The sequence below is a fragment of the Ambystoma mexicanum genome, chromosome 1q (genome assembly GCF_040938575.1).
Source record: "Ambystoma mexicanum isolate Mex_15411 chromosome 1q, UKY_AmexF1_1, whole genome shotgun sequence".
NCBI lineage: Eukaryota > Metazoa > Chordata > Amphibia > Caudata > Ambystomatidae > Ambystoma > Ambystoma mexicanum.
The window spans coordinates 1,112,983,002-1,112,997,736 of NC_090922.1; the positions used below are offsets into that span (position 1 = coordinate 1,112,983,002).

Sequence of the window (14,735 nt, forward strand, 5' to 3'; positions counted from 1 at the left end):
GAATGGGTTCCCCCTGCAGGGGTTGCCGACTGTAAACACAGTCCCAGACATGACAGCTCACTGTCATTGATACTTTATGGCAGGAGCTGGCTTCAGGTTGACACAGTGCAAATGAAAGGGGTGTTAGGTTTTCCTGTCTCCTTTGTTTAGCCTCTGCAACCGGCCCCATGTGGACCTGTTTGAATTAAACTTTGATTAGTATGCAAAGCTGTGACCGGCAGCAGAGCTTAAACAAAGGGACAGGGAGGATCCATTGAGCCTTGGTTAGTTAATTAGGCTCGCCATGGCAGGAGGTTTTGCCTCCCCCCTTCTGAGATGCCTTAATGTACTTTTGACTGTCATGTCCCAACTAAATATGACAGGGGGGATGGCGCCTGTAGGCTTTTTCCAACCAGAGTACACGGCCTATGTGTATTGCAGTGAGCATAGGATAATGTGTGCGGATTAGCCCCCAGATTTTCCAGATGTTCATCTACCATCATTCAATTTATTCTACCCACCGTGCGGACGGTCGAATTCATCAAAGAACCCCTCTTGCACTTTATACTGTGGACACGTGCACCGAAACACTGACCTAACCCAACAACACACCTCTCCACCCACACCCCCACAGATGCCAGCAGCGTTGGCAGTGGTGCATTGTGACACATATTTTACCCTCCCCCAGCCTCTCACCCACAGATGATCGTACATCACTCCCCTACATCCCTCTGGGCCCCTCTCCCACTGCTCAGACTTCAATTTAGGGAGACCGCAAGTGGTGAGACCAGCCAATCGCGTTGGACCTAGAAAAATAACCACATGGAAGATGAACTCCATCCAAGTGTACATTATGTATACTAAGCACCACGTCTGTGGACACCAGCTGTAGGCCCCTCGCCCACTGTGCAGACCTCAATCTAGGGAGACCACGACTGGCGAGACCAGCCAATCGCATTGTACCATGAAGATCAACATGGAAAATGAACTCCATCCAAGTTTACAGTATGTTTATGAAGCACCACGTTTGTGGACACAGGTCGCAGGTACAGCCACCCATCCATGCACTCTAGAATGCAGCTATGATTATGCTATTCCGGTCTAGCAGCTCACATAGCTCTCCACACTGAAACCCCTGACGTACCTCAACACCTCTGCCATCCGTGTACAGTGACAACCTATGAAAAATGTTGGTCTAGCTGGGCACACATCGAATCTCCGGCACTAGCACTCTATCCTAAACCACCAACAGCACCCGCCCACGTGCCTGTCTTCGGGCTGCTTACTGAAGCCAAGCCAGGCCTCTTAAGTCCTAACCTGGCAAAATGCAGACATGCATCCTTAAATTACCTCTCAAAATCTCCCACACATGGACTGCGGTCACTGAGGGCGTTTCAACCACAAAGCACATTGAGGCCATACAAATGTGGAAAGGGCGCTATATAAATGATGATTACAATACATATTATATTAACAGCGTTGTGGACCTGCAAGAGTGTGCAATCAGGTGCTTCAAAGAGAACAACTTCATATTAACATCTTGGGGGGGGGGTAGAGCACTAGAATAAACAGATCACTGTGCTGATCATGGTAGTTCGGGGTGGGTCCTGCTACCGGTGAGGGGTTATTAGGAGGCGGTGCTCTTCCGTCCCAGCGAGTTAAAGGGGTTCATTTGTAAGAACCACATTCATCTGGGTGCTGGAGATCTAATAATTTAGTCGTTGGAATCAGCTTGAGTAGATCAAGTAAAAAATGAGAGGCCATGTGAGTTAAGAGTTTAGCAGTGGTTTATTAACACACAAAAGCCGACACGTTTCGGGCCAACAGGGGTCTTTCTCAAGACGTGTGTTCGAGAGCAAGAAGGTCGAACTTGTGAGATGCATGATGAGTTCCGGAACGATGGCTCTGCTGAAGAGAGAGATCTGGAGAGTGAGAGCATTGCCTTTTTGCAGACATATGGCAGACTTATTTTACTCGAGCTGCTTTCAACCAGTTGCTACGCGACAGCAGGGTGCTTCTCATTGGGCCACGTCTCTTTGACCAGCGGAGGTGACACACAAAAAAATAATATTCTAAACCACCCACTGTCCACAACTATAAACTATACAAAACCGACACTTACAAAAAGCATGGCCTTCTATTACACTCGGCTTTGCAGAGCGAAGCATTAAGCACTGCAAGATGCTGCACCGTTAGAACAGGTGATGGGTTTCAGGCCAGAATGGACCGGAGCACTGGAGCACAACTTGGCCTCCTCCCTCCAGAGGTTTTGGATTTGAACCCCCATGAAGGGCCTCATGTTTGATGCCCATGCGCAAAGGGAAGGCAGTGCTAGCAGGCGTGCCCACAGTGGGCGCAGAGCCTTGACAGCAGCATCACTGCTTTGGCAGCATGGCTCCTGTGTCACTCTCTGTTTACTAGCACCCCTTGGATGCTTGCACAAGCTTTCAAGTTGGGCCATCTAGCCTGAGGGGCAACTGCTCAGAGTAAGAGGTCAGAGCCAGTGCTTAGACCCCATAAGAAACAGAAACACAGAGCCCCCTGTCAGATCCTCACACAGCCTGGGGGGTTTGTCTTTCTCTGCTGTGTGATAGGGAAAGGGCTGTGGGAGAGCATGGATGTTGCTCACCGAGGAACAGCGATATGGTCAGACAAGTTTTACCAGATCAGCATGCATGCCCTAGTCCTATGCTGCAGCCAGTGCAATGCACCATAGCGTCACAGGAAGGGGAACTAGATGACTCCATGTCACAGGAAGGCTTATTATCCAGTTCTGGGGGGGGGGGGTTATCTAACAAACTGGTGCATTGTGGGCGTTGGAGTCTTGGTTAAATTCACTGGAACGAACGAGACTTATGCATCCAATACAAGTACTGGAAAAAGCGTGTCCTGGTCAACTCTTAGACTGACACCCTCTTTCAATGGCCCCTAGGCAGGAGCCAGGTGCTCTACATTTTAGATTAACTTTAATTCACCCTGGAAGTGGGCGGAGCCTACAAATGATTCTTCATGGGAACCTGGACGAGCTTACTCGCCCGTAGCACTTAAGGGGTAACACACTGCAATGCATGCCTTTGCTATTACAATTGTGATGGGCGGGGTGGGAGGGGGAAAGAATTACTCTCGTTTGATACGTTGCTGGCATGTGTGGCTTGCTGGTCTTTACTCCACGTTTGGAAACAGATACCCGTCTCCAGCCCTGAAAAGAGAGAGACTATAATGGCACTTTTATGGCACACGTTTGAGACGGCATCATTACGCGGTGCCAACACGAGCTGGTATTACAAGACCCATTGGGACACATTTTATCGACCTCTGGATGATGAGTGGCTGAGTGGACGAAGGGGGCGGGTGGTCGAACCTGGCATGTCAGGCAGGGGTCAAGTCCTAAAAGAAAAGTGGGGGGCTCAGAAATTCGCACATCAATGTATAATACGCAAATTACATTCGATGGGTTTTGCATAACCATACACATTGCCCAGGAAGAACACCATTTTCCCTTCATAAAATCAACACACACAAAAACCCAAGAGAAGATATTTTCTTCTAATAGTGTTTTCAAAACGTTACAAGGTGTGCATGCTTTAAACTCCAAGAATCAATACAAATGGTTTTCCTGGAACCTACAGTCCTGAAATGTTAGTAGTTAGCTAGTTTCCATCGGGTTATATAGTGCTAACCGCGGTTCAAGTCCTGAGGTCGGCATCAAATCACAAATTCCAAAAAGGCAGTCAAAAAAGTGGGTGGACACCGTCCATAGGCATTGCTTAATTTGTGGGGGTGTTTGCCAGGGCTCAGCCCTGGTACTTATTTCAGAGCCCCGGCACTTATTGTCTCAGACTCATATGGAGTATGAAGTACTCAGAGCCAAAGCATCCATCAACCCCAAAGATCAGGTGGGAGCTGTAGTTTAACCCCAAATGTGCCGATTCTGGGGTACAGCTGTGGGTGGTGGGAGCAATGGTGGGGAACTGCCTGTCCGCAGTGGCACAAGCGTGCTAGAAAATATTTGGGCACTGGCACTTATTTTCTTAGAAATTGAGCACTGTTCACAGCTGTACCCTCAACCCGAGTCTTCTCAGCGCACACACAATCTCTGCAGTGGGTGCATTATCCCACTCAGCTGTGGCCCAAGTGTTTTGGAGACCAGCTGATACAGCATCAGGAAAGCGACCCAGCCATGTTAAAGTTTTAGGAATTTGTCGAGCAATCTGACAGGTCCCCCCATCTCAGCTGTGCCTGGCCAACTAGGTCAACAACAGCGGGTCAGGGGTGGAATTCACTTGGCTGTGCCCTGCATGCTGCCTGCCAGCCTGCCCGCTGGGCGCGCCGCTATGCCAGATCACATTTAGAACATGCCAGGCCCAGGAGGGGTGCATTGAACGCGACCTACCGCAGAATGAGCTTCGTCCCTTCACACCGTCCTCACTCGGTGACTGACTGGCACACTCGGCGCTGCTTCCTCAGGGGTGAAAGGCGATGTGCCAGCGTACCGCATTGCTATGCGCCCTGTGTGCACACCGGCCACTTGAACACTTTAGCTGTAATCTGGGTGCGCCGTCTCCACTTCACACGGCGCAGACCCGAACACTTGCACGAGTATATCCTGGACTCCGGGCCCCTGTCGACGACACGTGACAGCCCAATCGTATCCTTCGCTGTGCGAAAACTACGAACCACATCTAAATCACGAGCAAACGCAAGTGTGTTTTTCTCAGGTATGCAAAGAATTTGGCAGGAGCCCCGCATGCCTCCTTGCCCACCCACACTCCCAGTCACCTGCTGCCGGAGCCGGCTCGGCGCAGTGATCTGGAACGCATTTAACATTTCAGATTTGTTGATGAGCACGGCTGGCTGGATCACGTGTGGTTGCATTTTATTAAACAATCAAATGACATGCAAGCTCGCCTCGAACTAATATGAGGGAAAAATACTTTGTGTAACTTTGGAAGCAGCACATCCATTGGAATTTGGAGATCCGGGTACTAATCCCAGCTACAGCACTTGACCAAAACAACTGTGTGATTCTGGGAAAATCATCTGGGCATCTCCCTTCGCCTCAAATGATATATATGTGTAATGCACATTACAAGAAGACACAAAACAACGTTACAGCGTTACCAGCTATAGTACTGCCACAATGACATGTTTCCACGCCCTTCCCTGGGACCACATGTTGCTTTCTGCCATCCAGCGCACGATGTAATCCACGCGCAATGCACATACCCCCCTCCTAGAGCTACATGTTCCTATTGAAATAAAAGCTGTTCACAAAAAATAAGCAGATTCATTACATTTCCCCTCCCCCACCCACCCATCCCGAGGCAAGAGTTGCCAGAACAGCGACAATTTATCATTCTAAATTAATAAAAAAGTGCAAAGGGCCCAGTGCTGAGCACTGCCTATAAACTCTTTTTCCCATGCACCGCGCACTAATAGGGCCGCGCGCTACTTCCGCCAGCGCCTCGATGGATTAGGCCCAATGGAAAATTACCATGGAAACAGGAGTTATTTTAAGTATTAAAAATCCGAGCCAAGTTGAGCAATGTGTACAGTCTGGCACGATCCCATTGTACTATAATTAAACATCAGAGACAATGATGGCTAGCAGCTTGATCTGCAATCCTTCATAGCCGCAGCGCCTGGTAACGTGACCGTGGGTTAATGCGCTCTGGCCCAGTGCTGGTGTGAACCGTGGGTAATGATGGGAACGAGTGGTAGGCCCCTTAGAGAATTAGAGAATGTAAATCTGTAGGAGACATGCAGCCTGCTTTCCCATAGCCAGCGGGTCCAGCCCAGGCCTTCTAAAAGGACCGGATGTAGGGCAGTACACAGCTGGCAAGATAGCCTGGGGAGTTTGAGATCTGTGTGCAAACTATAAAACGCGGGTCCAAATGACAGCAAGGTTCTCAGCCTTTCACCTTTGCCAAATACCATAAAATGAGTGCTCCCATAGCAAGACCTGTCCATTACAGATGCTACTGCGCTGGGGCTTTTTATATCCAGCATCGAACATCTTTCCAGTGTGAGGCTGTAAGGGGGAGAAATTTCTGGAATGAGTGACTTGCATCTCACAGATCTGTCCACTCACGCTCCACTTTTAGGGTCTGAATGAAACCGCCTCTCTTAAAACTCTTACTTCTTTTGCTGAGTGAGCGCTGGGTCAGGAGGGTACAGGGTCAGGAGGGTGCAAGACTTTCGTTTCCCAAGATTTGTACAAAGACCAGTGGTTAGAGGCGATTTGGTTCGCTGAAGCGCTTTATACGTGTGACCACTCTCCAACTTGCTCACTACTATTGTGAGCTATGAATGCAGTGGTAGCAAATGCTGCACACATAGTGAACTCCTCTATATCGCTCACATGCAACTAAACTATATGCTCTCGAGAAAACATTTACAAAAAAGCAAAATAAGCGATTAACAATTATACATAACATTATCTGGCACATGCTTTGAAATCATATTAACATGGGCATTATTATATAAAGGGAGTCTTTGAGGCACGATCATGCTATGAGGAACAGCTAAATAAATGGCGTGTCAGAATGGTACCTACCCTGATCCCGAGGATGGCCTTTCGGTGATAGAAGCAGCAAAGAGCTGCAGCCAGGGCTTGGAAAACATTACAGTCCTTCGGCATTTTCGAGCCCTCACCCACTTTAAGTGGGAAGATGGTGGTCCAACACTGAGCCCTTTCAGAAGATGGCGCTTGTATCCAAGTGGATACCTCTCAGAAGTCACACTGCACGCCTGCATACACCAGGGACTGTGCGCTTCAGGAGATCCCACGCCCTCTGCTCACGTGCATACACCTGGGACTGTGTGCTTCAGGAGATCCCACGCCCTCTGCTCACGTGCATCCACCTGGGACTGTGCGCAACAGGAGATCCCACGCCCTCTGCTCACGTGCATCCACCTGGGACTGTGCGCAACAGGAGATCCCACGCCCTCTGCTCACGTGCATACACCAGGGACTGTGTGCTACAGGAGATCCCACACCCTCTGCTCACATGCATCCACCTGGGACTGTGTGCTACAGGAGATCCCACACCCTCTGCTCACATGCATCCACCTGGGACTGTGCGCAACAGGAGATCCCACACCCTCTGCTCACATGCATCCGCCTGGGACTGTGCACTACAGGAGATCCCACACCCTCTGCTCACATGCATCGCCTGGGACTGTGCACTACAGTAGATCCCACACCCTCTGCTCACATGCATCCACCTGGGACTGTGCGCAACAGGAGATCCCACACCCTCTGCTCACATGCATCCGCCTGGGACTGTGCACTACAGGAGATCCCACACCCTCTGCTCACATGCATCCACCAGGGACTGTGTGCTTCAGTAGATCCCACACCCTCTGCTCACATGCATCTGCCTGGGACTGTGTGCTACAGGAGATCCCACGCCGTCTGCTCACGTGCATACACCAGGGACTATGTGCTACAGGAGAACCCACACCCTCTGCTCACGTGCATCCACCAGGGACTGTGTGCTTCAGGAGATCCCACGCCCTCTGCTCACGTGCATACACCAGGGACTGTGCGCTTCAGGAGATCCCACGCCCTCTGCTCACATGCATCCACCAGGGACTGTGCGCTACAGGAGATCCCACACCCTCTGCTCACGGGCATCCGCCTGGGACTGTGCACTACAGGAGATCCCACGCCCTCTGCTCACATGCATCCACCTGGGACTGTGCGCTTCAGGAGATCCCACGCCCTCTGCTCACATGCATCCACCAGGGACTGTGTGCTTCAGTAGATCCCACACCCTCTGCTCACATGCATCCACCTGGGGCTGTGTGCTACAGGAGATCCCACACCCTCTGCTCACATGCATCCACCTGGGACTGTGCGCTACAGGAGATCCCACACCCTCTGCTCACATGCATCCGTCTGGGACTGTGCGCTTCAGGAGACCCCAGACCCTCTGCTCACATGCATCCACCTGAGACTGCACTTCGGGAGATCCCACGCCCTCTGCTAACATGCATCCATCTGGGACTGAGTTACAGGAGATCCCACACCCTCTTCTCACATGCATCCACCCGAGACTTCGAGCTATAATGCATTGCTGCAGACTCACATTTGTGTATCTGCCAGAAACAGCCAGGTGGACGGGCCTTCCGACAGTCTCCACTCACATATGCCTGCCTGGGAAAGCCTGCTGTAAAGGACTCACACGGCCTCGGTTCACATGCAGTCACCTGGATCTGTCAACTCCACTGCACGACTACTGCCTCGGCTCACATGCATCCTGGAAAATTGAACTCCACTCCTGGGACAGTCCACTACAAGGGGCTTCCACAGCCTCTGCCATGCACGTTCTAGTCCATGTTCCAAAAGCCTCCAACATCCCCTGCTCACCTGCCTGGGACAGCCAGCTCCAAGGGGCCAACAAAACCACTACTCACATGCACTCGCCTAGGCCTATCTGCTCCAAGTACCGCACACTGTAGTCTCTGCTCACGGCCCCACACCACACCTTCTGCTCACAGCCTGAACTTTCAGCTCCAAGGGCCACACACCACAGCCTCTGCTCACGCCTGAAACGTTCAGCTCCAAGGGCCACCACAGCCTCTGCTCACGTCCTGGGGCTGCGTGCTCCAGAGGGCTCCTGCAGCCTCTGCTCACATACGCCCCACATCCTCTGCTCACATGCATCCGCCTGGGACTGTCATCTCCAACACAGCCTGTGTTTGCATGCATGCGCCTGGGACGGCCAGCTCCAAGGCACTCCCACAGCCTCCGCTGACACATTGGGGGCTCCCACCACCGCTGCTCACACGCATCCGCCTGTGACGGATGCTTCTGGCGTGCTGGCCGCGAGCCTGCCCTGTGCAGAGGGCAGCAAGCCTCATGTGATCCCACGCTCTCAGCACTGAAACCCTAGACCACGGCTTCAAATCCCCAAGGCCTCCAGCGTCCATGTCCACAAACCATTAAGCATCGGCGCGGGCCGGCGCGCGGCCCTCGCCGTACGCGACGTACCTGAAACACAAGGCTCCTGGAACTTCCCCATTCCCGCTTGGAAGCCGCTCGGGCCCCGCGCGCGCCATTGAAAGAGCGCGAGCCCGTGACGCAGCTGACTGCGCCATGGCGGTCCATGGTGGCTGTGGCGGCGGGCGCGAGGCAACAAGGCCTCTGCTCCGGTGTCCAGGAGCAGAGGTATGTGGGCGTCACCAGGCCGCCAGGCAAGATGGGGCCTGCTCGCTCAAAGTAGGGAACCAAAGGGAAACCGCCGACGTGTTTGTCTTTAATTAGACCGCATCTGACAGCAGGTCACGGGAAAACAAGAAGAGAAAAAGTCGAGCACACCAGCAGATAAAAGCTTTCGATATAGTGTCATTATTATTTGGGACGGTGAAGCCTAGCAGTGTTTACATAACCCGCTGCCAGTAAATATATGGCAGGAACACACACGCAAACTTCCCCCTGCTCCCTTAGTTTGAAACCTGTTCTCTTTGACAACACATTTCCCAGGTAGTGTTTCCTGGTCATGAATCTGGCAGATTTACCAAAAAACACTGCTTTCTTAGGTGTAGGCCAGACCTCCTCATGTGCAGGTGCAACAAAGGGTTTAGGGTCAGTGGCCGATTTAATACGAAGAGCAGAGACTGATCCTCTGGGTGGGCAGGGGTGGAGGCTGCGCAAGTGCTGTGTCATCACTTGGGCAAAGTTCGTGGGTGCGACAATGGTGCATTTAAGGGGGAACAATTTAAATGTCTGCTTTTTTTGGAGTTTCTCTTTTTTATCGTTTACATTGAGTGCTTGTAGGTCTGAATCTTTGGATGGAAACGACTTTGCCTCTTCACCCAGTCGTGCTAAAAATAGTGTCATTTGTGGCTGCCACTGACTGCCCATTAATCCCTCAACTATTTATGACTGATGGGGTGATCGGTTTTAAGTGGTATCATTTGTTTCAATCACAAAAAATTATTGGTCAGTGAAGTGTAGATGGACGCTCAACGGGGTTAGAATGTGTGCTTTATTTTGTATATATTAATAACAGACTAGTAGGTATAACGGGAATATGAATGTCAGATCTCTCTGCAACCTCCAGCTTTTCCCAACCGATTTGCTTGTTCTCTCCTTCCTCCACTCTGGAATCTCTTGCAGCATTCTCAATTTTCTACGATAATACACTTCTCATTTCCTTCACACAACGTCTCCTCCAGGTTCCTCTTGACTCAGGTTTCCTATGACTCAGTATAGTCACTTAAATATCTTGGTCTTCGGTAGCTTCTTCCAAACCTTGATGTCGTCAGTGATTTATTTGGGCTTTCTGCCAAGGAAAATTTACTCCCACCACATGTACCTCTTCTCTTCATCTTTCCACCATTCCAATCACTTCTTTCTGCCTCATCCCATGTCAATATCATCACTCTTTCTTTGTTCCACACTCTACCATCCTTTGTTCGCACAGCATGTTTGAACACCCCCAAAACTTCAATAGGTTTGGACCACGGACATCCGTCCTCCCTCAGCACAACCGGTAACTTATTCCTAATCCAACATACAATGCACAGCACCTTGGCTTTCTTGAAATGCCTGTTGTCTTGCTGTGATTTGTTAGTTGCTTCTCTCTGATGTCCTTCACATCATCCAACCTCACCTCCATACCAGGCACATCGCCCATCCAACCTGGAAACAGTTTGGTGCTGGCCCTCCTTCCCCTGCTAAGTTTGAAAGTGGAGACACCAGTAGTGCAATTTGGCGTGAATCTATGGGCCACAATTGTTCTTCTCACAACCTCCTTCCAATCTCTTCCATTCGACCACACCTACCTAATGGCTTCCTTAATCACTCTATTGTACCTTTCCACAATGCCATGCATTTGGGGGTGATATATTGTACTGGTTTTGTGAACCATAGATCTTTCCTTACAGTCATTTTCCGTTTCTCGTGACCTGAACTGTGAACCATTATCTGTCAATACCTCTTCTGGGTAACCCTTGTGACCACAACTGTTCTAAAAAATCAGTCACTCTTTTGGTCGTTCCATGCAGTGTCATTGCCAGCTCTGCTCATCTGGTCAAAACATCAATGCAATATGTCTCCCCCACTCCATACAGGCCCTAGCACATCAATAGCTATCTTTTTCCATGATCCCTCAGGTATATCTGTAAGAGCCATCGGATAGTCTTCACTCACACACCCTTTATCACAGTTGATACAAAGGATACAGTGCCTGAAGCTTTTTTCAAACTGTGCTGGCCACCAAAAGGTCTTCCTTATTCTGCGTTTGGTCTGCACAATTCCTTGGTGACCTTCATGTCCAAGACGTTATCACCTTCTCCCTGATTCTCTCAGGTGGCTCTAATTTATCTCCTCTCATAAGACAGCCATCTTGAACACATAGTTCATCCCTCACATTCCAGAAACCTTCCATTCTCACCTCTTGCATTTTCTCCTTGTTTAATCCTCCTTCTTCCAGACTCTTGACCACGAACATTATACTTGTATCTTTCTTCATCTCTTCACACCACTCTTGGTTGGATATAATGCTGAATCATATATTTCACAAATCATTTCCTGCACATCATCACCATCATCATCCTTGGTGTCCACATCGTTTGTAATTCTTGATAAACAATCTGCTGCATAGTTTCTCACTCCCGGGATGTATGTCACTGTAAAGTCAAATTCTTGTAATCTGGAGACCCATCTTCTTATCCTGCCCAATACCTTGTCTCTAAGCTATTTGTTGAAAGAACTTCCACCAGCAGTTTGTGATCTGTATGCAGTTCAAATATAACTCCCCAGAAAAAGCTTCTGAACTTGTCTGCAGCCCATCTGATGGCCAGTGCTTCCTTTTCAATAGTTGCATAAGCCTTTTCTACTCCTTTAAGTCATCGAGATGCAAATGCTATAATCTACTTCTTTCCTTCATGAATCTGGGTCAAAACCACTTCTACTTCCACATTACTGGCATCTGTAGTGATCACTCTGCATCTCCCCCTCTCATAATTCTGTAAATCCGGTGATGTTGCCAAAGGTTTGTTTATGTATAGAAATTAATTCTCACATTCTTCATCCCATGTGAACTTCTTAGAGCCACGGTGTGATCAGCAAATCCCCGCAAAAACGTAGAGTAATATTCGGCACTGTTCGAGCTATCCTTGCAGTTCGGCGTGATCATATGTTTTATTTCATCCGCCAAATCCTTCTTCGGTGCAATCCCTTCTTTGGAGATTACATGTCCTAAATATTCAATCTCTTTCCTATTTTTTAAAAAAATGTCTTTACTGAGAGTCATCCCTACACCGTACAGCTTCTTGAACACTTTCTCGAACCTCCTGTTATCTTCTTCATTTTCAGCATACACCAGTATATTGTCCTGAAAGAAGATGGCTCCCACTTCTCCATCCAGAATATGGTATATAATCCTCTGAAACACTCAAGCCGCTCATATTACTCCAAATGGCATCCTAGGATATTGGAAAAGGCTTTCTGGTGTGATGAATGCCATCAACTGCCTCGACTCTTTGTGTAATTTTGCTTCATAAGCATCTGTAAGATCAAGTGTTGAAAATACTTTTGCCGAACCCATTGTCGAAATCAACTCTTGTATATTTGGTAGCGGATGTCTTTCAGGAATTATGCACTTATTGAGTTCCCTCAAATCAATGCACACTCTGATCTTCCCTGAACTCTTCCTTATCACCACCAGAGGAGACACACACTCAGATGCATCAATGCTTTCGATAATCTCCTGCTATTCCAACTTTTTAAATTTCAGCTTTACTTCATCTCGCACCGCTAATGGAACATTATGCAGTTTCTGCGCCATTGGATTGGCACCTTGTTTAAGTACTATGCGATGCGTGAACCCTTTCACACAACCAAAATCATCCTTGAATATTTCAGTTTGTATTTTCTCTTTGTTCTTCGCTGGACCCGCGATTAGAAAAACTGCTTCTGCTGCATTCAGATCCAGTCGGACCTTTAACAATCTTTGATGTGTCCAGCTGAGATGGAGAGATGCCTGTTCCTTTGAGACATAAATGCGTCCTTCAGCCTGTCTATCTTTGAATACCAAAGTTGCTATGAACCATCCGATCAGTTAAATTTTTGCACCGCCGTACGCCCTTGGTTTGAAATCAACTTAGTGCAAATAGTTTGGTCCAGATTTCTTCTATATTACCTTGGGAATGAGTGTGTATTTGGCTCCTGAATCTACCATCCTAACTATTGGGGTACCATTGACCATAATAGTGGTTTTTGGACTATCCAAGTCCTCGTCTTCACCCCCTACTGCTGACACACATTCTTCGCCTTCGTCACTGTCTTTCATTTGCAATCCAATTCATGGCAGCATTTCTACTCCTGCAACATCTAGCCAGGCGTCCTCTTCCATTGCAGTTTCTGCAAATGATCATTAGAGCAGGGCAATTCGGACTGTTAGCCCAATGGGAAGGACTATCACACCTGTAGCACGTTCTCGATGTGGTCCACCCCCTTCCTCGTTGTCCACCTCAACCCTGTGGTCGAAATTCAATGTTAAGAGATCTGTCATTGTTCATCCCTTCTCTAGTATTGTGGATTCTACTGAGAGGATCCAAGGGTCAGCGAAGTTCTGGTGCCAAAAATGGACCGGGTGTAACACGTCATGCCTTTATGCTCTCTGAGGCTACTGCTGAGGAGGGGGACTGGAAGGCTTGCGCCGGTGCTGACTCGGCGAGCGGTCAGGTTGTCTGGATCTCAGTTCCTGGAATCCCCAGAACCTGCCAAACGCCCTCCCTTATCGGAGCGTTGAAGTGATTGAGTGTACGCTTTGGGTGAGGTTTTCGTACGAATAGATAAAGACTTTGCGATTTGCAAGCTGTTCTTCTTATCCAATTCCTTGTCGGCGGTAGAGTGGAAGAGGGCTCTACCCTTGAAAGGAAGGTCCAATAAGCAATCCTGGATGTCAGGGTTTAACTTTGTAGCCCGAAGCCAGGCCGTCCTTCTAATGTCCATGGCAATGCAAATGACCCGGCAAGAGGTGTCGATGTTGTCCACTGTGGACTCAATGATGTCTTGCGCTACCAGCTTGGCTTCTCCTAGAACCGCCTTAAAGCATGTCTGGCTTTGCGCCGGGAGTTCTGGAAGGAAGTCTGATATTTCCTGCCACAACCACTGGTTAGCCGCTGCCGTGTTGGCTTGACGCCGGTGCATGGAGGCATTGGAGTATAGCTTTTTCCCGTATGCCTCCAAGATCTTCTCCTCCTTGCCTAGCAGCGTCGAGGACAAGGTGGCCGAGGACGACTGAGGCTTAGAGTAGAGTGACGCCACAGTGATCACAGACGAGTGCGGCTGGGGATGTGTTGCTAGCAAGAGTGTATCCCCTTCATCTGTCTATACTTGGCATTGAGGCGCTGATTGATAGGCTGGGTTGAGTGTGGCTTCAGCCAACCCTTCTTGACCAGAGCGATGACATCCTTCTGCATCGGGACACCCGTCCTGGTAGGGGGGGTTTTAGGGAGAGGACCTCTGCCAAGACCCCTGCCTCGGGCTGCTCTACCTCAGGATGAGGAATGCCCAGATATTCTGCCAAGCCTGTCGTGAAAGGCCTTCGCAGAAGATGGTGTGTCAGGGTCCTCCTCCTCATCTGCATCCGCTTGGTGGTCTGGCTGGTCTGCCGTGGGAGGAGGGGTGCTGGGCGCCGTGGGCTGCAGTGTGGAGACCGGAGCCGGAGGCTGCTGCGGAGGTTGGCACGGAACCGGCTGCACTGGGGCAGATTCAAAGGAGCCGGCAGCGGGGGCTG

General features: G+C 49.6%; 1 protein-coding gene across 6 annotated transcripts in view; it reads right to left on the bottom strand.

The window, feature by feature from the left end:
- Positions 1-14,735, bottom strand: part of BCAR3 (BCAR3 adaptor protein, NSP family member) — a 360,529-nt gene that overhangs the window by 148,095 nt on the left and 197,699 nt on the right. Inside the window, exon 1 of one of the 6 annotated variants that reach the window (XM_069641842.1) lies at positions 8,978-9,097. The exons of 3 other annotated variants lie outside the window; for them this stretch is intronic. In XM_069641842.1, the coding sequence (XP_069497943.1) occupies positions 8,978-9,094 (117 nt within the window). In that variant the 5' untranslated portion in view covers positions 9,095-9,097. Of the gene's footprint in view, positions 1-4,372; positions 4,701-6,535; positions 7,681-8,977; positions 9,098-14,735 lie in introns of those variants that run through there. 2 more of the 6 variants (XM_069641843.1, XM_069641844.1) reach the window with 2 other exon arrangements.